Raw genomic sequence first — 27,041 nt, 5'->3', positions numbered from 1 at the left:
CTGACCCTGGGCGTCTTGTTAATGAGGCCGAGCATCTGTTTTGAGCACGGCACTGAGCATTTCCCTGAGCGCCTGCGAGGTGTCTCGCCAGCTTGTTATTTACGCGCTCGTTCAGGTCACGTACTCCCCGGGGTAGGAGTGAGACCGAAGTTTTGCCCATTTATCTTCCACGAGTTGAAGAGAATGCAGAAAACATTTACCTTCTGGCTGATAGTCCGTTCATCTCCTGATGAATCATATGTCTTTCTCTGTCAGATCTCCTGTTTCTCGAACTATTTTAGGTTCTCCAAGCGCAACTTTTCATCCTTTTTTGACCCTCTGTGGATGGCTCAACATGCTCGAGGAACCTCGCTGGTCTCCCTGTGGCAGAGCTCCCTCGTTCCCTCCTTGTATGGGCAAATAGCCGGCCTTACACAGCCTGCCTGGCTGCCTGCTCCCCCTTCCTCTGTTTTCCCCGTCGTGTTTCCCTGTCCCTGCAGATTCAGCAGCCCGGTGTGTGTGCATGGTCTGTCCCCAGTGCACAACAGGTCCAGGATGTCTGCGCTGCGCCTTGTGCTCGGGGTGCTGCTCCTGGGGGCGGCCCCGTTGGGGATGGGGAGATCCAGGCGATGGGGCAGGGACCCTGAACCCATGGGGAGAGAGTCCCGGGCTGCCTCTGCCCTGCAGGACGGACGGCGGCACTGGGGACGCACCCTCTGCCTCCGAGGAGTCGGTGACACTGAGAACAGGCTTAGATATTCTCCGCAATTAGTGCCAATTATAAATCCTGCTGTTTCTGTTGTGTCTCAAAATATCACCTGGGGTGTTCGTGCACACAGTGGATGCAGGGTGAAGAAGCGCTGAATCGAGAGAGGCTTCGGGGAAGTCTGCCCTGCTCAGAGCCCATCCCAAGGCTGTCTGTAGGATGCCAAGGCGCCCTCCTCCCTCGTCCTTTCTGCACAAGGTGGCTCGTAAGGAGCTCGAGGGCAGATGCTGAGCTTTGTGCGCCGCCTTCCTCGGGGGAATAAATAAATATCCCCAGCAGGCTGAGACTGGGGCTGCGAGTAGCTAATGAGAGCTGAAATCTCAGCCTGAGATTACTGCTCCTCTGGATGAATGGGGTTTCAAAAAAAGTGTGTTTTTTTTTTTTTTTAATGTCTTTTAAGCGTAAATGGCTTACAGGGGGGATTCAATGGATCTTTGTGAGCCCGCAGCGCCCGGCCCGCCCCGGAGGCAGGGCTTCTCCCCGACTTCATCGCCAGGGTAAGCTGGAGGGAACATGTGGCCCTCCTCACCCATTCATTTCAAAGAAATGAATTCCTGAAGCAGCGAGCTGGCATTACGTGGGTAATGCCCCCCGCCAGGGGCGTCTGGAGAAGTGCCGGGGGCTGCGCTTTGCTTGGCTTCCCTGTGCAGCAGCTTCCCCGGGGGGCAGCGCGCAAACCCGGCACTGCCGCGGGGGTAACCCCGGCACAAATCTCCTGACGTGTGTTTCAGCGGCTGTGTCACGGGCTGGTTGTGGAAGCAGGTGTGAAAATCACCCAGTGGGTGTGATTCTGGCGTTGAGTGGCAGGAAGTGGGGCTCTGGTCAAGAAATAGGTGCGTTGCTCCGTGTGTCGGAGAGAAATAGAGAATTCTGTCCCAAGGGGATTGATGTCAGCACCCCTAAACTCCCCTCTGACTACTACTCTAGCTGTGTTGTTTCCTTCCCAAAAATGAAGGTTGGGAAAGGAGAGCTACCAGGAGAGATCCCATAAACCACGCCAGGAAGCTGCTCAGATGGTAATGGTACCTGGAAGAGGTGACAGGCTGCGTGAGTCTGAGATGGCAGAGATTTTCCCTTGCAGACAACTCATTAGAGATAAGTATCAGCCGACTGATGACTGCAACCATCACTGCTTTTTCTTTCTTTTTTTTTTTTCCTCCACAAGGAAAAGGATTTTAAATGGATCCCGTGTAACAAAACTGCCTTTGAAATCAGTGAACTTTGCAGGGGAAAAGGCTTCTGCAGGTGCCATTCATTTCAAGGATATATTAAGTCAGGCTCTTTAGTTACCGGGTTGCTTTAAAATGCAAATTAACCACTTGCCAAAATCCATTTATTTTGCAGCTTGAATTTCAGTGGAGTCCATCTGGCATCTGCTGGGCAGTTTAGTGACTTCCTGGGGAGCATGGGCCCTGCACAATTTGTTGGGCGTCAGACCTTGGCCACCACCTCGATGGGTAAGGAACACAAAGATCTTACGTTGCTTAAATTGAATCTGGAACAGACCACTCCTACAGCCACCTAATAATGCGTCCAGCAGCTGCTGCTCTACCACTCCTCCGCTCTGTTTCTGCGTTAAATCAAGTAAGCTTGGCTGCGAGGTTTTGCTGATTGCTGCTAGTACAGCGTTAGCAGGGGAGCACCAGCCTTATGCTTTCCTCCATCAGAGCTGAAAGGCACAGTCTAAGGAAAACGCAGCTAAAATCCTGAAAATGCATCCTGTGCATCTTTCCGTTTGCTCTCTAAGGCCCATCAGGCTCTATAAAGATTTTCCTATGGTACGACATAATTGCATTTTCCAAAGCAGCCTGCAACTCTAGGTGTTCCAGTTTGGGAGAGAATGGAGGCTAGCTGCCACTGACGAGTACGAGACTGAGTCACCAAAGCCGTGTTAAAGGGCTGAAATTAGAGATTGCTTTTGAAAGTGTGGGTTTGAATCACTGCAGAGCTTCTGCAGAGTAAAGCAGGAGGAGATCAGGCACTTAGGGCCTACAGTTCCTTACAGCTCATAGTGGGCATGACACAAAGATTGTTAACATTTTATTAGCCCACAAATACATTGTTTTGAAAGTGTTCTATTTTGACGTTTTGGTTTAGGGGATGTGGAAATTGGCTTGCAAGAGCGAAACGGGCAGCTAGAAGTGGATATCATTCAGGCCCGGGGACTGACACCAAAACCCGGCTCCAAAACACTGCCAGGTAGTATGCTTTGACCTCCTAAAACAGCTCACTGAGCTCCAGCCTCCTGCATGCTTGCAAAAAGGAAAATTTTTGATTCTGCTTGGCTTCTGTGGCAATAAGCAGTATTTTTGTTGTACTGAAAATAAGGCTGGCTGGGCAAATCTTTTCACTGCTGTACATGCCTTCTTTGGGACTAAGAGAGACAGAGACGTGGCGCTCCGTCTTGCCTAAAGTGAGCATGAAGATTTTTTCATATTTGACCATATTTGTTTTTTTTTTTTCAGCTGCTTACATCAAAGCCTACCTGTTAGAGAATGGCGTGTGCATTGCGAAAAAGAAGACAAAAGTGGCCCGCAAATCTTTAGACCCTTTGTACAATCAGGTGTTACTGTTTCCTGAGAGCCCCCAGGGCAAGGTGTTACAGGTAAGATGAGTGGGTTTCAGGTCTGTCTCTTTCTCTCCCACCTGTGCTGGAATACACTAAATCTGGTAAAGAATCTGGATAAATAACATAGATGAGAAAAAGCTAATGCTTTCATGGAACTACATGCACTCTGTCTGAAATTAACAAAAGGAAGAACCTTTTTTCTTTCTCAAACTGTTTATTATTTGATACCCTGCCAGGTAGCATGAATGCTTACCAGGAAAAGGTTTTTGGTTTGTTTTCCAGTTAGGAGGTAGGCAGTATCCATAGATGCTGAACAACCTTGCAGCATAGGTTTCTTCTGTGTTTATTTGCATTCAGAGCACTCTGCTTTGGCCATCACCCAGTCACATATCCTACCTATTTCTACCTCTGTTCTTTTCCTGCCATACATTCTCTGCCATACTCATGTTTTCAATCCTGTACGTATGTTTCCAGGGCAAAGAGTGAATGCCGTTGTTAATTCATAGCTAAACCATTCCCATCCAACAAACCCTGGCTAAAATCCACTGGAAATACTGATGTAACTAACCTGTGAGTTTCTGTTGCTTACCTCTGCTGGCATACGAGTTGCCAGCTAATCTCAGGATCCTTCTCCGTAGTGAACTTGTCTTCATTTACCTCGATCAGAAGCATTTTCCCCTGTTGCAGGCAGAGTGCATGTTTTTGGCTGAAATGTGGTAGGGCCTGGCTTGGTCTGGGTTTCCTTACCTGCAGCCTTGCTGCCATGTGGATCTTCACCCCGAGTTCTGTGGATCACAGCCACGGTGCTGTCACACAGAAGGTGGAAGCAAGGCAGGCAGCCTGAAGTACCTAAAAATTAGCTTGCGAAAGGAGTGTTGAAGGTGTTAAGAACTAAGGATTTTATCCTCAACAAGGATGGGAAGCTGGGTGTGAAGCGTAACATTAGTCTTCATTTCAGAGATGTGAGCAGCATTTTCCAGATAGGGTGTCCAAGGAGCATCCATGGTCAGCTCGGGGTGGCGTGAGCTGGCAGAGCCCAGCTGCTCCTGGAGAAAGTCCCCTGGGTTATCCAATGCTGTGTCTCCCAGGCCACCATTTCACCTTCCACCACTTAACCATGGCAGAGAGGGTTCTCACGAGTCTTTGCCTTCATCTTATTTTATCAATAGACTTTTGTAATAGGACAGTGAGAAATGCCTCTGCCCTGCTTTGCCACTCAGTTGGAAAGACTGCTGCCTTCCAACAGGCTGAGGCACAGCAGAAACCAAAAAGCAGGCACTAAATGTCAGTATATGGTCCTCTGCGAGCCTCTCACGCAGTATCCTAGCCATGTCCTTGCCTTGGCAGCAGCCCCGGTGCAGAAGGGCAGCCCTGCTGCAAAGAGGGTTGGAGTTGTGCCTGCCTCTTTGCAGCTCTGCTGTCCTGTGCCCTGCTCCGTTTGTGGTTTTCAGTTTGTCTTAGAGACCCCTTGCAATGTCTCATTGCAACTTGCAATGTCTCGTTGGAACTTGCTCAAAGAGAATAAAATTAGGAGCCTGGCTCTCTGCCAGTCGCTGTGCCACCAACCCAGCTTTCTGCGGTGTTTTGCTCCATCCCGTGCTGACATAAACATTGACATTCGATGTCTCTCCTACCTCGTTTTACAGAAAGCTCTAATGTTCTGGTTATTCGGAGCCTAGGGAAAGAAGCTGTCAGGATTAGCCAGAGATCACTAGTCACCATCATAACCCATCGTCCTCATCCTCTCGTCTTCAGAACATGAACTCGCTCTGGAGTCAGTCGTCACCTTTGTCTTGAGCCACGTAGGGCCACTCGGCCACATGCAGCCCTCCAGCATGCCTAAGCCCATGACCCTCACTACATCTGTGCCACCCACTGGTCTCCATCGTGTCGTAAGTGTGATTCAGCTTTCCCTGCTCGGCTGCCAGCTCTCTCATTAGACCTTCCTCTGCGTCTCCGAGCCTTTCTCGGCAGGCTGTTCTGCTCTCCCCGCATGCCGCCCCGTGTGTGCCCCTTACGTCACCAGTCCCGCTTGCCAGCGCTCGGCTCCTGCCCTTTCTCCAGGTGAGTAACCGTGTCTCGTGGCCATCTGCCACGCACCACGAGGCCTGAGTGCGGACGTTAAGACACAGACTTTTCCTCAAACGTTTGGCTCTTGGCCCAGGCTATTGCCCCACTTTTTTTTGTCAGGTTATTTTTCCAGACCAGGAGCCCTTCTTTCCCTTTTCCCACGTTGTGCACGCACTTCCCTGTCCAGCAGTTAGAGCAGAAGAAGAGTGTTTCACCCACGCACGCATTCACCTCTTTTTCGTGGGGAAAAAAAAGTCTGGTAACGTTCAGATTTGTAAAGCCGTGCTTAAAACAAAGGTAAAACCATCAGCCAGAGCTTCACGTCACCAACAGCGTAGCGTATGCCTGTGTATTCCTGCTGTAGTGTAAAACTTTCTGCTCTTCCCAGACTCTAGTAAAGCCCTGTTGGATAAACAGGATGCACAGAGATCCCTCTGATCCCTCTGATCAGATTGCTGCTTCCCAAGCAGGTGTACAGGTCTGAGGATTAATTGTGCTTCCCCCGTCTTGTTTCTCAGGTGATAGTCTGGGGAAACTACGGACGCATGGAGCGCAAGCACTTCATGGGAGTCGCCAGGGTCCTCCTGGAAGAACTGGATTTGTCAACTTTAGCAATTGGCTGGTACAAGCTCTTCCCAACCTCCTCGATGGTAGATCCCACTACGGGCCCGCTCCTGCGTCAGTCCTCACAGCTTTCCCTGGAGAGCACAGTGGGACCCTGCTGTGACAGGTCTTAGTGAGTAAGGAAGGGGGAACTGCTTTTGTTTTTTAAACATGCTGTCAAGGTTTTGTTTGCTGGAACTCTGACCTCAAGCGCAATGCATGTTCAATCAGTTCTCGTGGAGCTGGAAGAGGAGGATAAACCAGTGACCTTAGACAGAAGACGAGGGGGAGGGCGCTGTACCCTCTCCGTCCGGGGAGGAGGTGCCATGGGGCATGAGTCCTAGTTGTCAAATTAGACATACACCTCTTGTTTCACTTCTCTCGCTGTCATTCTTGGACCCTTGTTTCAGATCAGTATTAACCCTGGAAAGTTGCAGCATTTGAAAGAGTATGGGGGGCGTAAGGAAGGTATTTTGCTTAACTGTGCATCTTACAGATTTCTTAGGTTCTTTCTCATAGTACCTGAAAAATTCAGAGGCCAATTTCTGACCTAAAATGAGCAGGAGTAGAAAGTTTGAGAGGAAGCATTAGTTTTTTTCTGAGATCTTTCTTCTTCAAAGAAAGAAGAAGAAAGAAACCTGCAACCCTTAAGTACCAATTCCACATCAGTGAATCACGTTAACTGTAACGCTGTCGTTGCTGTGTTTTCAAACTGTGCCAAATTACCAGCAAGTGTCTTTGCCGCGTTAACTTGTCTACCACTGCTGATGAAGCATACTTGGTGGGAGAATAAGCGCCTACTTAGACCAGACAGTTTGAACAGAGTTCGAGTTTAGCAGTCTAATTAACTGCAATTTTGCTCAGTAAAAAAGCACTGTAAGTGGGAGCTGAACGTCAGACTTTCTGCTTAAGATAGGCTTTACACTGACTCCCTTGTTGCTGTGCATCCTTCAGCCACCATGTCTTCTCTCTCCTGCTTTTCTTTCATCTCCTTTGTGCTGGTACGTATCTGCTGGAGATGCTGCCCTTCCTGTTGTGCTATTGACTGACCTGAAACAGGACTGTTTTATTCTGCCACGGGAGAGGAGATTGAGATTTCTGGGGGTGCAGAAGAAAGAAACCTCAGGTTGTCATCTGACAAGAAGGTGCTGGAGGGCACACGGTCTTCCTTGAGGAAAGAAAGTCGCTGCAGGCAGTCTCTGTAATACACAGGCATTGTCAAGTGTCCTGAGAGAGGAGATGCTGTCCCCAGAGTATGGAGCGGTAGTGGGTGAGGAGTCTGAAGAGCCGGTGGTCACAGCATGTATATTCTGTTAATTTAAGTGCAACGCTAGCTGTAAAAGAGTCTCGTAGGTGAACCCAGTAAAGCACATTCTCTGAGCTGCTGAGTTACAGCAGCTGTCGTCAGCAGTCACATGCTGCAGTAAGGCATGCTAGATCCTTCAGACAAGTAAAAACTTCTATTTGAAAACACTTATTAGCCAAAATAATGGAGAATCTCCAACGATTTCCCGTTAAAAGGCCCTTTCTGGCTAGATTTTCTCATAGTCTTAATGAGGATTTGATGGCTGCGGTCTCAAAATGAGCTTTGGGAGATGTTTGACTTTGTGATTTAATAGTGAAGGTCCCGTGTCATGTTCAGGAGGGAGCAGATTCTTGGCCTGTCGTTGAGGAATACTGAACATTTATTTCTGCATGCGGACCTTGGCTTCGTTAGAATAAAAGCATGAGTGTAGAGTGGATGGTAAAAGCAGTTGCTTTTGGTCCAAGCTTGTCTATGGCATTTTACATTATTTTGAGTTGAATTACAAGATAGATGCAAAAATAATAGGCCTTACCTTAATGTCTGTAAAAATGATATAATTATAAAGGAGAGGGAAGGAGGAGAAGGGACATAGAATTAATAGGTTTTTGAGTCTTAAGTGGCAAAAGCCTCAGCGTTTCAGATAAATCTCTTAATTTCCTTGATCAAATATGTCTCTGGCCTCTCACTAATTATTTTTTCTAATCGTATTAGACAATTTCTATATATTAGATGAAGAAAGTTTGTTGCATGCTGATCAAACTATGTTGTGGCTCTCTTATTTAAAAAAAAAAAAGCACATTTACTGTAATTTAAGTCAGCATCCTTTCCTCTTGGTATGTAGTGAGTTCTAGGCAATATTGTACAATATGTGTATGAACTAGAATAGATTAGGTAGATTTAGTGGTCTGTAGCACTGGATCTTTTAATAACTATGTCTTTAAAAGGACCGTGGGGAGCTCCGGGTACATTCCAAACCTGGTAACTGAGTAACAGGGCTTCTGTCTTAAGGAATGCCGAAAACTTCATATTGGCAATCGTTTGGACATTATCTACCAGTAACAGCTAGTTAGTCATGTTTTTCCTGGGTCCAGTGAGATGAATGCAACATTTTTGCAGTCTTTCTTGGGGAGTAGGAGACTATATATGCCAAAAAAATGACTTTATTTAATGACCCCATTGAAAAGCTCAGTTCCTCCATGCCTGGCAAATGTAACGTGTCTCTGTATGTCATCCCTCTAAAAGCTCTGCAAGCTCAAAGACGATTGGTTTCATTAAAATAGGACTACTTCCCATCGAGGACTATCTTCCGTATGTTTTTAATCATGCTGAAAGTTCACTGTCAGGGTAAAACAAAGTTATGCTTCCACTTGTGTTATTTTGATTAACATCTCAGGTTCTGAGTTTGGAGGCAGTTTTAGCAGTCTGCTCTGGACGGTTTTCTTCTGCATTTTTTCCATGGTTGACCGTAGTCCAGTGATTCTCGCTTTTGTTTCGAGTCACTTCCAAGTCCTGTTTCTCCGCAGTAAGTGAACGTTACAATCCCTGGCTACCATGCACAGCACAGTCATGCGAACTGGCAAGTCCAGAAATAAACCAAACAGACTCAACAGAACCAACAGCCCTTCGTAAACCGACACGCTCACAGGAGCCCTTTTCAGAGTGCCCATGGGGCGCAGAGTCTGGGCTCAGTAAAGTTGCACAGTACTGCCCAGCCTAAATTCTTGCTTCACTCATGCCCACAATTCCTGAGCTGACCAAGGCATGTTGTGGTTTAAAAAAATAAAGGTCTTCTAGTTATCCATCAGTTTAAAGACCCCCAGTGTAGCATCCAAGGCAAGTCTCAGGCTTGGGATAGCTTATTGTCAAAAAACAGAAGCTTTTTTTCCCCTCAGATTTGACTTGCCAGTTTCTGTCTAAGGTGGTGTAATGTGATAGTTGTGATTATCAGTGTGGTTGTGTAAAAAGTAGCAGCTTGCTAGGATGGTGAGCAGCTGAAAACTAAACTTTGGTCCCCTTTAGAAGTCCTGACTGAGTTTTTCTCCTGTGTCTGAGTCTAGCTGTTAATTATAATCAGGGACCGGGGGAGAGAGGGAGAGCAGGAGACTTAAAAAAACGAACCAACCAACCAAAAACAATTAAACGTGAGAATATTTTTGGTCTGTGAGTGGTGATGAGGGATGAGACTGAGGAGAGACGAATATCTGCCCAGCTCAAGGTTGGTTCCCTGATCCTTGTGCACGAAATACTACATTTTAATAGTAACGGGAAGGGTGCTTGCAGAAAAAAAAAATTGAGAGCTGGTCCCTAAATGTTTCCTGCATTCCTGTTACTATGGAAAACGAGGAAATCCTGACGCTGAGAGCATCTCAGAGAGCAGTGATCTCTCCCCAGTGTCCCCCCGTGCACCTTGTGGTCTGAGCAGAAAGCAGCCGTGACCGCAGTTAGCCCGGGTTTGTTCAGGTACAAATGCGGTGTTCTCCTGGTGTCGCTTTCCCTTTGCCCCAACACAGCTGGGATGCCACAGAGACAACACGAGGTCCTCACTCTGCAATTAAATCCACGGGTCCTCATCCTGCGGCCAAACCCACGTGGGCAGGCTGCTGTGCCTCCTTTGCACCGCGTGCGGGCGTCCGCCTCCGCACGGCCACGGCAGGGTAGGGGCCGGGGGACGTCGCTGTTCTGCCATGCGCATCCCTGGCGCTTGGCCATGGATTGTTTAGACGAATATTGCAGATTTGTTTGCTTTGAACAATGATATATATTTAATGTTTCTAGCTACTGGATCCTTTATCAATGTACTGTTCTAAATTGCAGGTCTTCTGGAGTCAGAATATCACAAGCTCCTGTAGAGGAGCTGTTTTTAAGGTGTTGAGGCAGTTAACAGAATCTCAACCTAAGCATGTTTAGCAATGTTTAGACAGCAAGACAACTTTTTTATGAAACTCATTTTAAGTTAGTTTATTACATGCTGTTAGTAATATTTTAAAGCAGGAAAAATATTTTTCTTTAAAGACCAAATGATGTATGTTTTTTAACGGATAGCATAATTTAGTGTTTTCAAAAATGTTTAATGTTCTCGGTATGGAGTTTACTCATTCTTTTGATTTCTGTGTTCCTTGTTATATTTTATCAACTTTTTTTCCAAAAGAAAAGAGGCATATGTAAATAAACAACAGAAAAGAGTCCTATAGGAAATTCAGTTCAAACTGACCATAAAATTATTAGTAAATATTTGTCACTGTTCATTAAATCTCAGCTACTATTCAAGCCTTTGTTGAAAAAAAAAATTGATGTTGTATTTTCAAGATGAAAACAACTTAGCTAGTTTTGTCATAATCCTGTACTCTGTATAAAAATCTTTTTATAAAGAAAGTCTAATAGGCTAACAAGCAATAATATATTCCATTTGGTGTGCACAGATTGTGACTTGCAGGCTGTAGTACATATTGTTGATACAGTTTATAATTGTCTTCAATCTTAATTCCATCACTTTTGAAAAAGATCTGTATTAACTTTGATTGTAAAAAGGAAGATTGGGCTGTTGCCTTGTAAGAAATATCCATCGCGTAGACTTCGCTGTGAGTTTGTGTGCCCATCGACATGAAATCTCTCCTAGGTGAAGAACGAAGCAGCTGTAGGTGACTTCATACTACAGAGTTAAAAAATCCTTTCGATATGAACTCAATGACTGTTTCAAGCACCCTGTTTTTCTTAGGCTATTTAGTATTTGTAACTCAATGCGAATGGTTCCCACTGCCACTGTAGCCCTGATTAAGCAAAAAAAGCCTTTGCACTCTGGGGCCACACAGCTCTGCCCAGTAGCTGCCTGTTTTCCTCGAGATGGCAGGGGCAAGCTAACGGGAGTTTTTTGCAGAGCAGCAGATTGAGCTGCTCTTCTTTAAAGGCTTCGTGGGTTGTTTTGTCCATTTCATAGATGGTATTTGTCCATTTTGTTAGAAAATTCCACCCAAGGCAGAGAAAGCTTGCACCTTCGCAGAGGCTCGGGGGGACGGCCATGTGAGATGGGAGCAGGCTGTTCTGTGCCAGTCTTCAGGTAACGCTGGGCTCGTCTACAGATTTTTCCAAAATGGCAGGATCAGGATATTGGATTTTAAGGCAGCTCTATCATTGATGAAGTGCATAAAATAAAAGAGCTTCAAACCAGCATCCCTGTCCATTGCCTGTGGGTTCCTCGCAGCGTTTCCCGTAGGAAAAATCCCCGCCTCGTGCTCAAGGCGGCCAGCCACGCAGACAGCGGTCACCGGCCCAGTGGTGGTGGAAGCCCAGAGGAGTGATGGAATAGTTCCCAGTCATTTGTGAAGTGCTTGGAGAACAAAAAGAGGCGTGTAAATGCAAAGTGCCAGCAGTAGCCCAGGAAAACAAGCAGACCTTAAAGCACCTTTAGTAATGCAGAGGGAAGCACGGAGACCTGGGGCAAGCACCTGAAGCCAAATTGCAGCTCCCCAATTTGAGCCAAACATTTAGAAAAGAGGTCAATCTTTGAAATCCTTTCCACGTGCACCGCACGCCCAAAGCGTGTTCTAGTGGTGTCCCCACGTGTGTGCAGCCAGAACTGCCCCTGCCTGCAGGACACGCTTGTGACCCCTGCATGGCAGAGACCCCGAGCTGCGCTATGCCCTGCTGCGCCCCGCCTGGCTCTGGGGCCTTCCTGGCTGCCAAATGCGTCCCAGCACCAGTCAGTCAATGTGGTAGGTCCCCTGGGAATTTGTCAGCAGTTCGGCATTCTCTAAATGTGGCTAACAAGTCTTAACCTCGTGCTGCCAGGCTCCTCTCAGTGACTCCGAGTCCATGCCGAGCCCCCGCTGCTCACCAGCGGCAGCATCAGGCTCTGCCGGGCGCCTCCAGCGGTGCCAGCACCCCTCTGCCCTCCCTTCCCTTCGGTAGCTGCTCCCATCCTCGGTGGGGCAGAGGAACAGGGGACAGTTCCTTGTGTAGCATTTGGGCCTTTGCACTTTAGCAGCTGAAACTGAGACGGAGCCAGCACCAGCCCTTTACAGAGCACCAGCAAACAGAGGCTGAGACCGAACGCTTTTCTGTTCATAACTTTCCAGAAGCTAAAACGCAACCAAAGCGATGTTGTTAAACCCCTCTCTGCTGGGCCAGCGTAAAGGCAGCCTTTTCATTTATGCAGCACGCTGGGCACCTCGCTTGGGCTTGAGACCCCTGGCTCAGGAAGGAGAGGGCTTTGCCTTGCAGGAAGGACACAGCCCAGGGGCAGCAGCGAGCTCTGCTTGCTGAGCAGGGACATGGGCAGAAGAGGGAGGAATCGAGGCACACCTGCTGCTGAAGCCCACGTGCTTTTCCAGTGGCTTGTTTTTAAGCTACCCGGGCACCACAAGCTCAGGTAGCTGCCCCCTGAGGGCTCCAGGTCCCCCTAAACACAGCCCGGGTCTTTTAAATCTTGCAGCAGGTTTTTTCTAGGGCTGTGGTTCCTTACCCAGCGCTGCTCTCTGGTCTCTGCTTTGTGATTCCATCCCCTGGACCTCGAGCTGCTTTGGGCTTTCTTTGGAGCCAGGAAGAGCGAATCCACGGTGCGTTCCCTCAGCCTCACCGTGCTGGGCTTGCCTCCCTGCTTCAGGTGGGAAGGACGTGCTGGGGGCGCAGCGCCTCCCCCCGAGACCCCTGACACAGCACTGCCATGGCCTGCCGCCCGCCTGGGATCCGGGTGTCCCGGCTGCGTTTCAGAGCGGGGGGGTCCTTCCGTGCCGTGCTTGGTTGGAGCTGGGGGTCAAACGCGTGCCACGCCGTGCAGGCGGCCAGGAGAAAGCAGGGACAGGCAGGAGCCTCCCTCTGCTTTGTGCTGCCCCCGCTGCCCCCTACATGGCTCCCCCCACCCCTCAACCCGAGGCCTTACTCCAGCCCGCGGGGACGAGGCTGCCCGCAGCCGAGCCGGCCGTGCCGCGGGGAGCCCGGGGCGCTGCTGCAGAGCTGGCCTCTGCTCGGGGCCGGGGCTGCTTCCACAGGGCCCAACCTTTGTGCTTCGTTAACTGCTCCACAAACCCATCGCTTACAGGGCGCTGAGCGGTTGCTGCCTCTTCCTTTCACCTTTCTGTAGGAGCAGGGGCGGCTGATCCGCTCTCTGGGGGCTCTGTAACCCACTCCAAAAACTTTTGGAGGTTTTTTAACGCTGTCTGCTGAGATCTGATCTTATGGGGCTGGAGGAACACAGGCGATGGAGCCAGGCAGCCTGCTTGCCCCACGTCTCCCGTGCCCGGTGGCTTGCGAGGTGCGTGGGCTGCCTTGGGTGGAAGCATTGGGCGCAGTCCCCGAAGCGCGGCGTGCCGCGCCTGTGGCCAGAGAGGGTTCTGCTGTACTTTTTCCCTGTCTGTAGGTTTTATTCAGACAATATGTAACGATCGAGTGATTTACAATTCAGTGTTAAGCTAATGAAAACGTTGATAATGGTGACAATAAAAACCTTTTTTTTTTTTCCTACGGTGTGTTGGAGCTGTTTCATGGAGTGTCTCTGCATTCTGCTGCCACCAGGATTGTCTTTAACCCCAAACGTCAGCTTTGTGAGGGATGTGGGTTCAGGGGAGCCTGGGGACCCCCGAGGAAGTGCAGGTGCCGCCGGGTCCAGGGGGGCCCAAGCTGTGAGCCTGCAGGAGGGGAGGGCCTGGGGGCACTGCTTGGATGCATGGGGCCCCCCAGGGAACCGACACAAACCCGTTTCCCATGGGAACTGTGAAGCATTGCGGAGTCCCAGTTTCCTGAGAATTTCCTAAAGGTTTTCTCATGCCTTCAAATCCCTCTGCAGGTCAGCAGGGGCAGGACTTAGGGGCAGGACAGCTCGCACCCACCCTCCTGCTGCAGCCACGGGGCCCTGCTTGCCCTGAGGGCAATGAGGGAGGAGGAGGAGGAGGAGGATTCCTCCAGCCTGGCGCAGGGGGATTTGAATGGCATCTCCCACCCTCAGACCATCTCCAGCTTCCAAAAGCAGGATGGGCTCAGGCAGTCACTAAGCAACCGGTGACCTTCCCAGCGCAGCCTGGCAGCTCAGGCTGCGTGAAGGCAGCGATAAAAGCGAGCAGGAGCCCTGCTTTCTGCGCTCTCAGCTCGTCACCAGCTCCATCCTCGGCACGAGACGAGCTCCATGGTGCAACCATCACGCTGCAAGCCCCAGCGCCCCGACGGCCTTTCCCTTTGCATCGTCCTGCAGCGGGTTCTGCAGCTCACGGGCACGGAGCCGTTGAGCACACGGGTCTGCCCTGATCCCCGGGGAGAGGGAGAGCCTGGCTCAGCCTCTGCGTTGTTTGCTCTCCCGCTTCCAGCTCCAGCGGGGCTGGCTGTCACCGGGTGTTTCACTGCCCTGCTCTCCTGCCAGCTGCTCGGGCAGGCGGCGCTCCTGCCCGTCCTGGTGTTGCCTGCTTGGATCTCCTGATGCAGAGCTCAAACCTGAACTGTTCAGAGCCGGGAACAAGAACGTCCCAGATGTCACCAGCCTGCGCAGCTTTGGGGCGATCGCTGGGGAGCCTGAGCACTAGGAAAGGTTGGGAATGTGAAGGTCACCAGCCGGGGGAGAGGGGTGGAGGAGCCCGGGGTGTCCCTGTGCAGGGGCAAAGCCACCACCCCACATTGGGCGAGGAGCTCCAGCCTGGGACAGCCACACAGCCCCCAGCTCCCTTGGGTGCCCAAATCCCCCGCACACATCCACAGGGATGTCCCTGCACACAAACGTGTCTGTGGTGGGGTGCGGGGAGCCAGGCAGTGGGCTCGGGCACGCCTGGTCCCGCTCGTGACAAGTATCCGACCACCACCAGCTGGATTCACCTTTTATTAAACTTCCCAGAACAAAAGGAGGAGAGAGCAAAGCCTGCCCCGGAGCCTTCCCAACGCCGGTGCCCTGCACGCCTTCCCCACCAGCAGGAAAACAGAGAGGAAAATCACATTGGAGGGGGTTTTAGGTAGAACTAAGAGTGAAAATGTCTCTTTATTGGGGGGGAAAAAGTGAAATGGAGCTGGTCCCACTGCCAGAGCCCAGTCCTGCTCCTGCAGATGAGGCAGGGTGGGCACAGAGCATGGAGGCACCAGCTGGGAGCAGCCTCCCCATTAGGGATTTTTGCTAATGATCTAATTAGGGCCAAACCCTTTGCAGGTGGTCTGGGGAGGTGCTCCCTGGGGCCAAGCCTTTAGCACAGCCTAGGCTCATTGCAGGGGGCTGTGGTTTGGCTGCAGTCCCTCCTGCCCAAGCTGTCCCCACGAGCAGGATGCTGCCCCCCAGCAGAGCCCGGAGGACCCCTGGCAGCAGGTGGGCAAGCAGGAGAGTGCCTGGGGCTCAGCTTGAGGGCCTCTGGCCACCCGGAGCCAGCCGTCCCCATGTGCTGAGCCGGAGGGAGGGCTGCAGCCCACCCCGTATCACTGTCCCGGCCACGAGCCCACTGCGTGGCACCGCCTCGCCTGCGCCCGGGGCTGGGAGCGGCTTGCAGGAGACCCCCAGCCCTGCAGGGCTCACCCACACGGGCTTCATCCACGCGCTCACAGCAAGCCTAACGCAGCCTGTATTGCTGGGCAGGGTGGGTGAGGAGGAGGAGGAGGAGGAGGAAGAAGACAGCAATAACTTAATTTTGGGAGCAGGGAGGCGGGAAAGCAAACCTACAGCCCGCTGGTTTAACATCACGGGGCCTCTTGCCAGACCCAAACGCTCGAGCCCACTTGGGAGGGAAGAGCGAAGACAACGGTGTGTGATCCCCTGCCAGAGGACGGATCGTTTATCTCCTGGGCCTCGGGCTGCCAGCTGCGAGGGGAGAGCAGAAACGAGGGCGCTAGTTGGGACCTGACGCCTCAGTTAATCGTTTGCCAAAGCAGGGCCCGAGCCCGCTCCTAGATGGATTTCCTCCGCGGCCGCAGGCGCTGCCGGCACCGGGGGCTGCCGGATGACAACGTGCTCGCCGGGGAGGAGCCGGTCTGGCCCCGCGTGCTCAGGGACACCTCGTCGATTTTGTAGGAGATGGAGTTGTAGTACACGGGGTTGGTGTGGCAGCTCAGGGTCTCGGGGTGGGAGGGCGCGGGGCTGCTGCACAGCGGGGCTCGGTAGCACAGGCAGGTGCAGAAGGAGGGCACCTTGGCCGAGGAGTTGGCCGAGCGCCGCCGCCGCCTCTCCGCGTCCTCCTGGACCAGCGGGATCAGGTTCAGCTGGCTCGTCCGCTCCTCCGCCGGGAGAAAAATGGCCTTGCTGCCCCGGCCGGCCTCGCCGGGCGGCGGGTGGAGGTTGTTGCGGGCCCTGCGCAGCGAGGCCCTCTCCTCGGCGTCCCGCCGCTCGTCCTCCGAGTTCATGGTGAGGAAGCGCAGCACCACCAGGTTGAGGAAGGCGCCGATGACCGTCAGGCCCACCAGGATGTACATGAAGCTGAAAGCCACGTACGGGGGCTTCTTTTGCAGCGCCTCGTTCTTCTGCAGGGCCACGAAGTCTCCGAAGCCGATGGTGGTCAAGGTTATGAAGCAGTAATAGTAGGCATGGAAGAAAGTCCAGCCCTCGAAGTAAGAGAAGGCCGCCGCCCCGATGCACAGCGTGCCCATGCAGGACAGAAAGCCGACCAGGACCATGTTTTCCATGGAGACGTTGGTTGTCCTCATGCCCAGACACTTCTTCACCTTCTTGAGCAGAAGCCGCACGAGGGTGTTCATGCGCTCGCCCAGGCTCTGGAACATGACGAGGGTCAGGGGGATGCCCAGGATCGCGTAGAACATGCAGAAAACTTTGCCGGCGTCCGTGCCCGGGGCAGCGTGCCCGTAGCCTGCGGAGGGAAGGGGACAGGCAGGCGTCAGGCCCTGGCGGGGGCTCCCCTGGGACCACCAACCACCTCTGCTGAGGGAGCATGGGGAGAAGGGGGGGAAACAGAAAAAGAATCGCAAAGAGCTCTGCAGGGCAACTTCAGATTTACTCCAGCATCACTAGGAACATGCTAGGACCTGAAGTGCTGCGGGACCTCTGGGAGGGCAGCACCAAAGCCTTTACACCACGGCAGCCCTGCCCCAGGGACGAGGGGGGAGCCTCCCCCACCCTCCTCAAACACCCCCCAGGGATTTAATTTCCCCACCGCTGTGGGGAGATTTCCCAAGTTTGAGCGCTGTGACTCGAGGACACGCACAGTTACGCTGTGAGCCGTAGTGAGCTATTCGCCACGATCCCCCCGACCTCCGCTGATCCCGTGCCCGCCTCGCTTCGTTCTACCAGCCGAACCAAACCCCGCGGCCCCTGACCTAAAGGCATGAGTGAGCAACGTGCTGCAAGGAGCCCGGCAGCGCCGCGCTGCGTGGGGGGATCGGAGGAGGCGTCCAAAGCTTGCTGCTGGGTTTCCATGAGAAACCACCAGGGCTGGAGACGCCTCTCTGAAGGTGCCTGCAGAGCAGCACCAGCGAGGAGCTCGCGAAGAGGGATCCTTCCTGCACTGCTGCCTGGCCTTTGGCAAACAGCTATTTGTGTGGTTTTGTTTGTTTGTTTTTCCTCCAGGTACCCAAGGGACCTTTTGCTGGAAGAACTGGGGAGAAAATGCGCTCTTTTTACTTTTGTTCAAAGCTGTGACTTGGCTTCACCTCTGTCTCCGCTGCCAGCAGATTTCCAGGACTTTTAGGGAAAGCTTTTTAGGGAAAGCGTTAGCGCGCAGTGATGGGAAGAGCAGAGGATGACAAACGCATCGTCCCAGGCTCCGGGCACACCTCCCACTCCAGGAAACTCCTGCAATTGGTAGGGCTGGGAGCTGAGGACAGCGTTACCCTCGGCCACGCTGTGCTCTGAGCCGCAAATGCAAGGGCGGCAGGGAGCGATCGGTCTCTAATTGCTGGGTCTGTGTACAAACCCATGCAATCACAAATGAGCAACTTAATTCCTGGCATGGCACATCTCTCGGAATACAGAGCAGAAAGGCGACTGCAGTGGCAAAAGAAAAAAAAGAAGCAGTCAGATCCCAGCCTAATAACTGAGCGCAATTATCAGGTCCTAGGCTACAAGGTAATACAATGAGAGCAATGAGGAGGTAAAGACAATGATCCAGAAGAGCGGTAAGTGGAAAAACAGCTGTTGTGCCCTGAGAGGCTCCTGAAAGAGCATATGATTGATGCTTTCAAAATGACAAAAGGAATTAGAAAGAGTAAACACAGCGACGTTGATGCTAAAGCTGAGATTCAGAGCGCAGCCCGCTGGAGAGGGAGCTGACACACCAGCCTTTTAAAATATGGCACCTGGGCTGAAGTTATTTATTGCACGGGGCGTGTAACACGCTTCCCAATTGTTTGTCACAGGCGACAGAGGAATCATGTAAACGAAGCTATAACCTGTCATGGGGTGAGGGGGATTTTCATCGCAGCCTTCCGTCCTGCCCTCCTGCTGGGGCTGACACTCGCCGTGCCCTGGGCGTGCTGCTGTTGGGTGCTGTGTGTGTCCCCAGCGTGTCCCCAGAGCCCTGTCCCTCCCCGGGCAGGCATGCAGAGCCCCTAGACAGGGCTGCTGGGGCACCTGCTGGCTCTCCTCCCCTCATCACACCACTCCTCGTTTGCCCATGCCCCGAAACACAGCGGGTTCAGCTCCCAGATGCGTGTGGCCCCTCTGCGAGGCTGAGCCCCAGCCTGCAGACGAGGACCTGCTGTTAGCTGCTGGCTGTGCAAGGGCAGGATTTGGCCTCAGGGCTCCTGCCCCCGAGGAACATCTGCTGGTTGAGCTCCCAGCCCGAGGAACGACCCGAGCGGGGGTCCCACACCTGCCTGCCCTCAGAGGATGCTCGGGGTGCGTGGATTAATAGAAGTGGGTTAATTAAATGCTGCTAAACACCTATGTGGCTAACCTCAGAGTGAAGGCAATCCTCATTGAATTTAGTGTCATTTCATCGTGAGATAGCAGGCAAACCACATCTGGGCTCTAGTAAGCGTGTCTGCCTGGGGGCTCCATGCAACTCCATTATTCCCCCCAACCCAGCCGAATCCAACCCAACCCAGCTCCCCCCGTCCCCTGTGGGTGCCCACTCCTGCGGAGCCGCTGGGGCTCCCCGGAGCAGCTCCTGCCCAGCCCCACAGCCAGAGTTTGGAGGACCCGGAGCCTCCTGCCCGGCTCCCCAGCCCACCTCCCTGCCTGCAGCCCTCCGGGGGCCCGGCATGGCTCCCACCCTCGCACCCTGCCAACTTCTGCAGCCCCGGGACCGGGGGCGCATCGCACCCCGCGGCTCCTGCCCCCGCCGCGCCCCCGGGCCGGGGCCTCCCCCACGGCGGGGGGGCCGGCTGGGACCCCCCCCCCTCCGTGCCAGCCAGGCAGAGCCCCCGACCTGGGGCAGCCGGAGCAGGGGCTGGCTGGAGGGGGAGGCCCCGGCGGGGGACGCGGGGCCGGACGGAGAGGGGGGCACCCCGCGCTCCGGCGCTCACCGATGGTGGTGATGACCGTGATGGCGAAGTAGAAGGAGCCGGCGAACTTCCACTGCCTGCCGGCTCGGTGGGGCTCGGCCTGCAGCACCAGCCGCTCCAGCTCCCGGTAATCGTCGGCGGAGAAGCGGTACTTCCTCCGCAGCTCCCCGCGCTTCTGCTCCAGCAGCCGCTTGCGGCCGCTCTCCGCCTCCGACTCCAGCGCATCGAAGACGGCGGCGCCCACCAGCAGGTAGGAGAAGATGCAGAGGATGAGCGCGGCCGTGCGCAGGTTCTGCCGCTTCATGGCTCAGCCCGGGCTCCGCATGGCCCCGCCGCGGGTCCCCCCCCGCCCCGCTCCCCGCTCCCCGTCCCCGGGCCCCGCCGCCGCGCCCCCGCGCACCGCCCCCTGCGCGCCCCCTGCGCGCCCCCTGCGCGCCCGCCGCCGCCTTGCGCGCCCCCAGCGGCACCTCGGGGTGCCCCGTGCGCGCCCCCCTGCCCGGCCGGGGGGTGCTGGGGGTGCCGGGGGCGCGCAGCGGTGCTGCGGGTGCTCAGGACCTCCCCCCCGGCTCTCCAGCAGAATTGGCTGCGGGAGGAGCCGGAGCCCGCGAAGCGGAGGCCCCGCTTTGTCGTCTCTGGCTTCCCGAGTCTTTATGTAAGCCTCCTGCTGCCTTTTTAAAAATAGGATGCTTCGCTGGTTGGACGGTGCCTGCCTCAAGAACTGAACTCCCCTCCTCTCAGTCGGGAACAGGCGAAGCAGGCGAGCAGACCCACGGCAGGATTACATCCCCCCCCCCTCCCGGTGCACCCGCCCCACTCCTCGGTCCGGAGGGGACAGGACGATTTGGGCTGTAATTGCCCAAAGGAGGTTTGAGTCGGACCCGGCGAAACCTTCCTAACCCTGCAGATGGGGAAACACCAGAACAGATCGCCTGGGAGGCTGTGGCAGCCCCGGCATGGAGCAGTGTGAGGTGGGGAAGGGGAGATCAGGCAGCAGTGCCGCGGGGACAGCTGGCAGCCCCCCGGGGCAGGATGTCCCTCGCTGCTCCTGCAGCCCCCCCAGCCCTGACCTCTGCATGTCCTCGGACAGCACCGGGGACACGGCGCCTGTCCTGCTGCGGCCCCGAACTCCTTTCCACCCTGGCCACCTCCCCACTTCCTCGTGGTGCCCCAGTGCCAGCACCATTACTGAAAGTTGTTCCCAGAGAAAAACTGCAGGTGCCGGTGCCCGCAAGCTGTGGGAGGATCGCTGTGTGCCACTGCCATGCTCGCAGCCCCTAAATCACACGGCAAGGCCTCCACTGGAGGAATGCGCCTGGTCTGTGTTCTCCTTGGCCTTGCTCGCAGCCCTGCCGGTGGGTCCTGGGATGCTGTTGAGCCTCCAAAACTATTGCAACGTCAGGGCCACCTGCAAGAGAAGATATGCTCCTTGTGCTGCTGTTGGGCTGCTGGTAATTTTTTCCACTGGTCAGCAACGACATCTGTGACATCCTACCTTGTAGGAAGGGCACAGCGGTGCTCCTGCTGGTTCCCGGAGGAGGAAGCAGATCTCACAGTGATCCCATCGCTCTCAGGGGTGATTCTGGGGCCCCAGTGCCCTGCAGGTCCAGTTCTGGGCTCCCCAGGTACTTGGAGCATTAAGATGCTATCCAAAGCCAGCTGCTCCGTGCAGCTGCTGGAGCAACGTGCCGGGGCAGGTCCAAGTGTGCAAAACACGGGGAGATGCTCTCCACCACGGGAGAAGATGGGCACAAGCTGCCTGTGCAATCCCTTTAGCAGCACCTGAAGGACATCACCGGTTTCTTCTTTGGGGGTTGCTGTGACCGCATGCACAGGCTCAGTGCAATAAAAGCAGCTCAGAAGGAACAAGGGCAGGGTCAAGAACAAGAACCCTCAGTACCGGACCCAGTTTGGAATTGTTTCTTGCTTCCCCGTTGTGAACTTCACTCCGTTCAACCTTTGGCTTCCCACCACCTTTGCTCTGCTTGGGAAAGTTCACGTAGCATCGGCAGGATCAGACCAGGCAGGATAATGTACCTTATCGTCGAGTTCCAGCAAGAAGTTGCATTATGAGATTAAATGCCTGATTTTTTTTTTTTTACTGCACGGGGAGGCAGAGGGAAGGTGAGAGCTCTGGCAGCTGCGTGGTGTGCTGCCGCTGCCCGCGCCTGTGAGTGGGACGGGTGCTCCTCGGCCGGCCAGCCCTGCGAGCCTGGAGAAGCTGCCTGCATCCTGGAGGCTGCAAACAAAGCCAGGCCTCATCTGCGCTTAAACAGGGCCTAATTAATGTGTCTAATTGGCTCACATCTAATAATTCGGGGCTGGCAAGGAATTTATTAAAAAGCTTTCCTAGTTTTAATGGATCGAAACAGGCAAAGCTGCTCAGCAGGCTCAGAGGAAAGATGCTAAATACAGGCCGGCAGCGGAGGCTGTTTGGGCGGCTCCCGGAGGTCCCGCTTCCCCCGCCACATCTGGGCAGCAGTTCGGGCAGCACACAGCACCGTGCCCAGCCATGCCCGTGCTCCTCTTTGCTAAAAGGTAAGGGCAAAGCTGAAGCTGGGGTCCGAGCGCCTGCCTTCTGCTCCTTCCCGTGGCAGAGGGACAAGGGGCTGTAGCTCCCTCCAGGCAGCTACTTCCCCGTTCCTTTCTGGAGGTGTCTGTAGACGACACCTTGCAGTATCTTTGCATTCTGAAACACCTCAGCAATCTCTCCTCGCTGCTGTCTGACGTACGGGAGAGGTGGGTGCATGCCGTCAGCCGTGCCCCAGCTGCTCTGTGCACCAACGCTGCGCCCCTCGCTCGGTGCTGGCCGGGCCCAGCAGCTCGGGGTCCCTGACGCACCGCCTGTCCTCGCGCTGTGTGCCACCCTCGGGTGTCACCGAGGGCTGGAGGCAGGGGGCTGGCACCTCCCCGCGCTCAGCCGTGGGGTGCTCCAGGTCGCCGAGTGGCTCAGCACCGTGGCACGCTCTGCTTCTTTGGTTATTGGAAACGAACAAACAGATGATTTCTTTTGCCTTAGTAAACGCACCAGCTCTTCTGGCTTTAATGCCATTTAATACTGAGATTATAGCCTCGCAACGCCGCAGGATATTTTTAAAGCAATGGATTAGTTCATTTCTAAAAAGGATTAGATACTGAGAGACGAGTGCCCACGCCAGCAGCAGCAGGCTGGAGCTCCAGGCGATGCCCAGTGGTCCCAGGCGTGTGGCATGGTGAGCTGGGCATAATGAGCTGGGCGCGGGGAGCTGGGCACGGCAGCAGTCCCCTCTCCACACCAGGTGCTGGCGATGCCCTCTTCTGCAGACACAGACTTCTGCCCCGTGACTCCATCGATCGTCCTGCACAACACCCTCCTGCTAGCCGGAGCTAGCCCACCTCTCTGCTACAGGCCATGCCCTGGGCTATCCGAGGCTCCCCCTGTTTGTTGCCAGAGGTTTGTCCCTGCCGTAGCTGAGGGTGGGAGTCCTGGCACGCCGGGGTGCCCCAGCATCACTCAGGATCCTCCTGGCCTTCCCTGGGCTCTGGGATCTCCCCGCTGCCTCTCTCCCTGACCCTGTGCAGCCTGGATGGCCGCAGGCACTTTGCTGTGCAATCTGGAAGCTCGCGCAGTGAATTAATGAAGTGCTGGGTATAGAATCAGAATACAAACTGGTCACCAAAGCAGATTGCCGCCGCGTGGTCGCCACGGATGGGGCTTGCGGGTTGCAAACCCCAGGGCACGTGGGGGTGGGCACAGCCCCGCGTGTGGCTGTCCTCAGCCTCCTTGCCAGCTCCCAGCCCTGCCAAACCCCGGCCGTGTCTCCTTCTGACGCCCTGGCACCCCACAGCCCGTGGCAGAGCCTTGCCCCATTTCCCTGCCTGCCCGAAATGGGTGCTGCACACCCGCACGGCCCCGTGCCCCCACCCCTGCTCCCTGCCACAGCTGGAGCCTGGGCAAGGAGCGGAGCTGGGCCACAAATGCTGACGGTGCTCTTGTCAGTTTGTGACCACAAACTCTATTTTCAGCCTAATAAGTTTTTTATGTGCTTGGAAAGCTGTCAGTTGAGCGTTAGCCAGGCACAAAGTACCTGCCATAAATGCCTGGCCGGCACCCAGCCGGAGAGGTGCTGCGCTGCTGCAGCGGGGTTTTGATCTCAGCCACTTCAATTGGTTCATTTATTTACCTTGAGCACCTCGGCTTCAGTAATAAAACCAAGATAAAATAACAAAGTCCCTGCTTGCTAACTAGTGGAAATACACACCGCGAGGCTGCTGGAGCAGAGCAGCCCCAAGTTTGGGTGAGTGTCCCAGCGCGGTGGGGACTGGTCCCAGGATGAGGGGCAGAGGCTCGGTGAGGGCTGCCCACGTTGGTGCCCTGCACGGTGGCTCCGGGGACAAGCAGCCGTGGCATTGGGCTCACCACAGGACCACGGCCACGTCAGAGCCTTGGGTGAAGGCAGAGCAGGGCCTGATCCTGCTCCCACCACGCGCAGCGTCGCGATGCTATATATAAACGCCTTCCCTGCTGCGGGCCGGGGGGCAGAGGCTCTGGGAATGCATCGCAAATATGCAAGTACTGCAAATATCCCCACTTTAACCGGGGAAAAATGCGTTGATTATTCACAATGAGCGCTCCCTTTCCCGTGCTGCCGTCTGAAGCCAGAGCTCAGGGACTGGGCTGCGCAGAGCTGACTGCCTTCCCCAGACCGGCCGGAACGCGCCAGGCACTGGTGCCTTTGGAAGCAGTTTGCTTCCTCTCCGGGAGGCTTAATTGGGGAGATGAGAGGCATCTGCCCTGAGAAGGGTCCCCTGTGCCTGCCCCAGCCCTGGCCCTTGCTTCCCAGCGCTGCTCGGAGGCTGCGGCGGGTCCCCGGGGCACAGCAAGAGCAACTCCAGGCACCAGCGCCCCGTGAGTCAGCCACAGGGAATCAAATTAACGCCTGGCTTTTGGGGAGCCGGGCACACCACCTGTGGTGAGCAGGAGAAGCAGCCTGAGGTTCCTCTGGGATGAGGAATGTTTGGGTAACTTTTAAGCACCTCCTTTGAGCCTCTGGGACGGGAGCTGCGGCACGGGAGGTGATGCTCTCCTGGGTTACCCCAGGGCACCTCCTAGCAGTGACAGACCCAGGGCATGGGCATTTGGGGTTTCTGCCTTGGGAAGCAGACGTGAATTGCTGTCTGTGAGCCACCCCCATCCCATGATCTGCAGCATGGCAAGCACTCCACTCCTTCCTGTGCCATGCCTTCACATGGGGACGTTGCCCCATGTTCACAGACCGAGCCTGCTGCTCGGTCCATCTGTGACCCTCCCGTCCTCACACCATGGCATGGGAAAGCAAAGTAAAACCTCCCAGCCTGTGTCGTGCTGCCATGCTGGCTTTGCTCCCCTGGGGACTAACCAGAGCCACCGGCAGCGAGCCCAGAGACGAGGAGCTCTGAAAAGGAGCCAGCCAGGAGGGGAAGAGGCGCCGACCCCGGCAGGTCCCCTCCTGCACCAGCACCCCCGCGCTGGGGGCTGCGGGCGGGCTGGGTGCGGGAAGCTGGAGCTGCCAGCTCTGCCAGCGAGGGGCTCAGAGGAGGGATATTTAGAGGGATGCTCTAAAAACCAGCACATCCCTGCCGAGCCTGGGCTCGCCGAGCCCTCCAGGCCCCGGTGCAGCCGCAGTTGCTCTGTAACACACATACAAATGTGTGCTACGGCTGCAGCTGCTGCCGAGCTGCAAGTCAGTGCCTCCCCGGGCTCCTGCCCCGCGCAGGTCCCACCCGCAGCACCTATTTATAACCCAGGCACTGCAGGAGTAATATTAGGCTGGTGGCCTCACACAGGCACGCTAAATGTTGTTCTATTTATACGCTTTGCTCTTCTTACAGGCTGTTGGTCTCCCAGATGCCAAAACACTCTGCAGCACAGACAGACTCAGATTTTTCTCTTTTACTGAAATATTCACCAGCAGCACCCAACCCCACATATATTTACCATTTTTTGCCCGGGTCACCTGCAGTAATTGCATCTGCTGTCCCTTTCCAAGTGCAATCGATGCCCTCGGTACATGAGATAACCTGCGGGGTCTGCTCCCCCTCGAGCCAAAGGTAGCTGCACAATGCGACCGCTGTGCTGGAGAGCTGAGCACCTCACGCTGAGTCTGGGGCTGCATCTCCGGGTGATGGGGCTTTGGGTTTCTCCATCCCTCTTCCCACCCACCCCAGCCTCCCCCTTTTAGGATTTACCAGCTGCACCAAGCTCCCCGGAGCGTTAATTTCAGCCATGTATCGTACACTGTGAACGCCAGTGGGGGCAAATCCTCCTTTCAGGCTTCAGACTCCTTCTAAAAATCTGTGCAAAGTAAAAATAAAGATTTAAACGGAGTTGAGTCCTCTGCATCTATCTGTCAAAGGCAGTGATGTGTTCTTCTTGTATGGTGTTTTGCATGCCAAGCCAAACAGCTTTGCATTCTAGGGAAATAAAGGGCTTGTGCATCTGTGCGTCTGTGCTCGTGCCTGTTAATTTTGCCTGAATGGCTTCCCTGGGCTGTCAGCTCAGAATTATCTTTAACATAACAAATCTCAGCCATGCTTGCAACAAACCCTCAACTAAGAGAGGTTTATTTAATGAAGCAAGAGATGCTGCCAAATTTCTAGGCCTGATCTCGATCCCATTAACGCCGGCAGGAGAATTGCCACCACGTTGGGTTGTTGGTTGAGCCTAACCTGGGGAAAACGGATAAAAATCTCTGTCGGGTCTGATTGCGGTGGCTCATTGCTCTGCTTTGCCATGCTGGGGCTGGGCAGGAGGGCAGGCGTCGGGGGTGGGATTCCTCTCGCCTGATTTTGGGCATCTTTGAGTCCAAGGGAGGGAAGAGGAACACGTCTAAAGCCAGGAGTCCAGAAGAGGTGAAGTGAGTTTCTTCCTTTCCTGCAGAGCCGTTTCACACTCGTTTCACACCCAAAGCGGCTCACACCCAGGAACCAGACAGCTGCCTGCAGCAGCGGGGACAGGTCTGGGTGAAACCACACTGCTGTGGCTGCTCCGGGGGCGCTGCCCCTCTCTGCCACACGAGCACTGGGGCACAGCCCTGCCAAAATGCTGCCAGCCCCCCCAGGACAAGGGGAGGACAAGGGGAAGGAGGAACACAGCAGCTCCCTGTTGTCCCTGTCCCCTTGCTGGTCACCCAAGGGACAGTGCCACCACACTGGGTGGCTCGGAGGGGCCAGAGGGTGCCCGGAGGTGCCCAGGCACCGAGATGTCCTCTGTGGGACGGCAGCTGGTCCTTGCTGGGGAACAAGGGCTGGAGGAAGCGGGGCTGCTTTGCTCCCCCTCGCCCAGCTGTGAGAGCCAGGCTCATATGCCAGTGGTTGTGCTTAATTACATGCAGCTAATAAAGGGCAGGAGCTCGGCTGTGCTTGGGGGGAGTGTTTTCTGCAGC

General features: G+C 54.6%; 2 protein-coding genes and 1 long non-coding RNA gene across 3 annotated transcripts in view; 2 read left to right on the top strand and 1 right to left on the bottom strand.

Moving 5' to 3' along the window:
* The window catches only part of RIMS4 (regulating synaptic membrane exocytosis 4), a 56,715-nt gene extending 42,998 nt beyond the window's left edge, over window positions 1–13,717 (top strand). Inside the window, exons 3-6 of the mRNA XM_048072569.2 lie at window positions 2,090–2,202; window positions 2,843–2,944; window positions 3,211–3,350; window positions 5,903–13,717. Of these exons, the coding sequence (XP_047928526.1) occupies window positions 2,090–2,202; window positions 2,843–2,944; window positions 3,211–3,350; window positions 5,903–6,121 (574 nt within the window). The 3' untranslated portion in view covers window positions 6,122–13,717. The remainder of the gene's footprint in view (window positions 1–2,089; window positions 2,203–2,842; window positions 2,945–3,210; window positions 3,351–5,902) is intronic.
* A 1,357-nt stretch (window positions 13,718–15,074) lies between these two features.
* KCNK15 (potassium two pore domain channel subfamily K member 15) lies at window positions 15,075–20,018 on the bottom strand. The gene is made up of 2 exons (XM_048072568.2): window positions 19,663–20,018; window positions 15,075–17,048 (listed from the first exon to the last, which is right to left on the bottom strand). Exons 1-2 carry the CDS (start codon window positions 19,943–19,945, stop codon window positions 16,135–16,137), a joined length of 1,197 nt encoding a protein of 398 aa, XP_047928525.2. The 5' UTR covers window positions 19,946–20,018; the 3' UTR covers window positions 15,075–16,134.
* On the top strand, window positions 19,759–25,983 carry LOC136786471 (uncharacterized). The gene is made up of 2 exons (XR_010825213.1): window positions 19,759–19,891; window positions 20,324–25,983. It is a non-coding gene; the product is annotated as an uncharacterized lncRNA (long non-coding RNA).
* The last annotated feature ends 1,058 nt before the right edge of the window (window positions 25,984–27,041 follow it).

The sequence above is a fragment of the Anser cygnoides genome, chromosome 16, assembly GCF_040182565.1.
Source record: "Anser cygnoides isolate HZ-2024a breed goose chromosome 16, Taihu_goose_T2T_genome, whole genome shotgun sequence".
Classification (NCBI taxonomy): domain Eukaryota; kingdom Metazoa; phylum Chordata; class Aves; order Anseriformes; family Anatidae; genus Anser; species Anser cygnoides.
The sequence above is the reverse complement of the archived record's forward strand: the minus strand, read 5'-3'. Positions and strand labels throughout refer to the sequence as shown.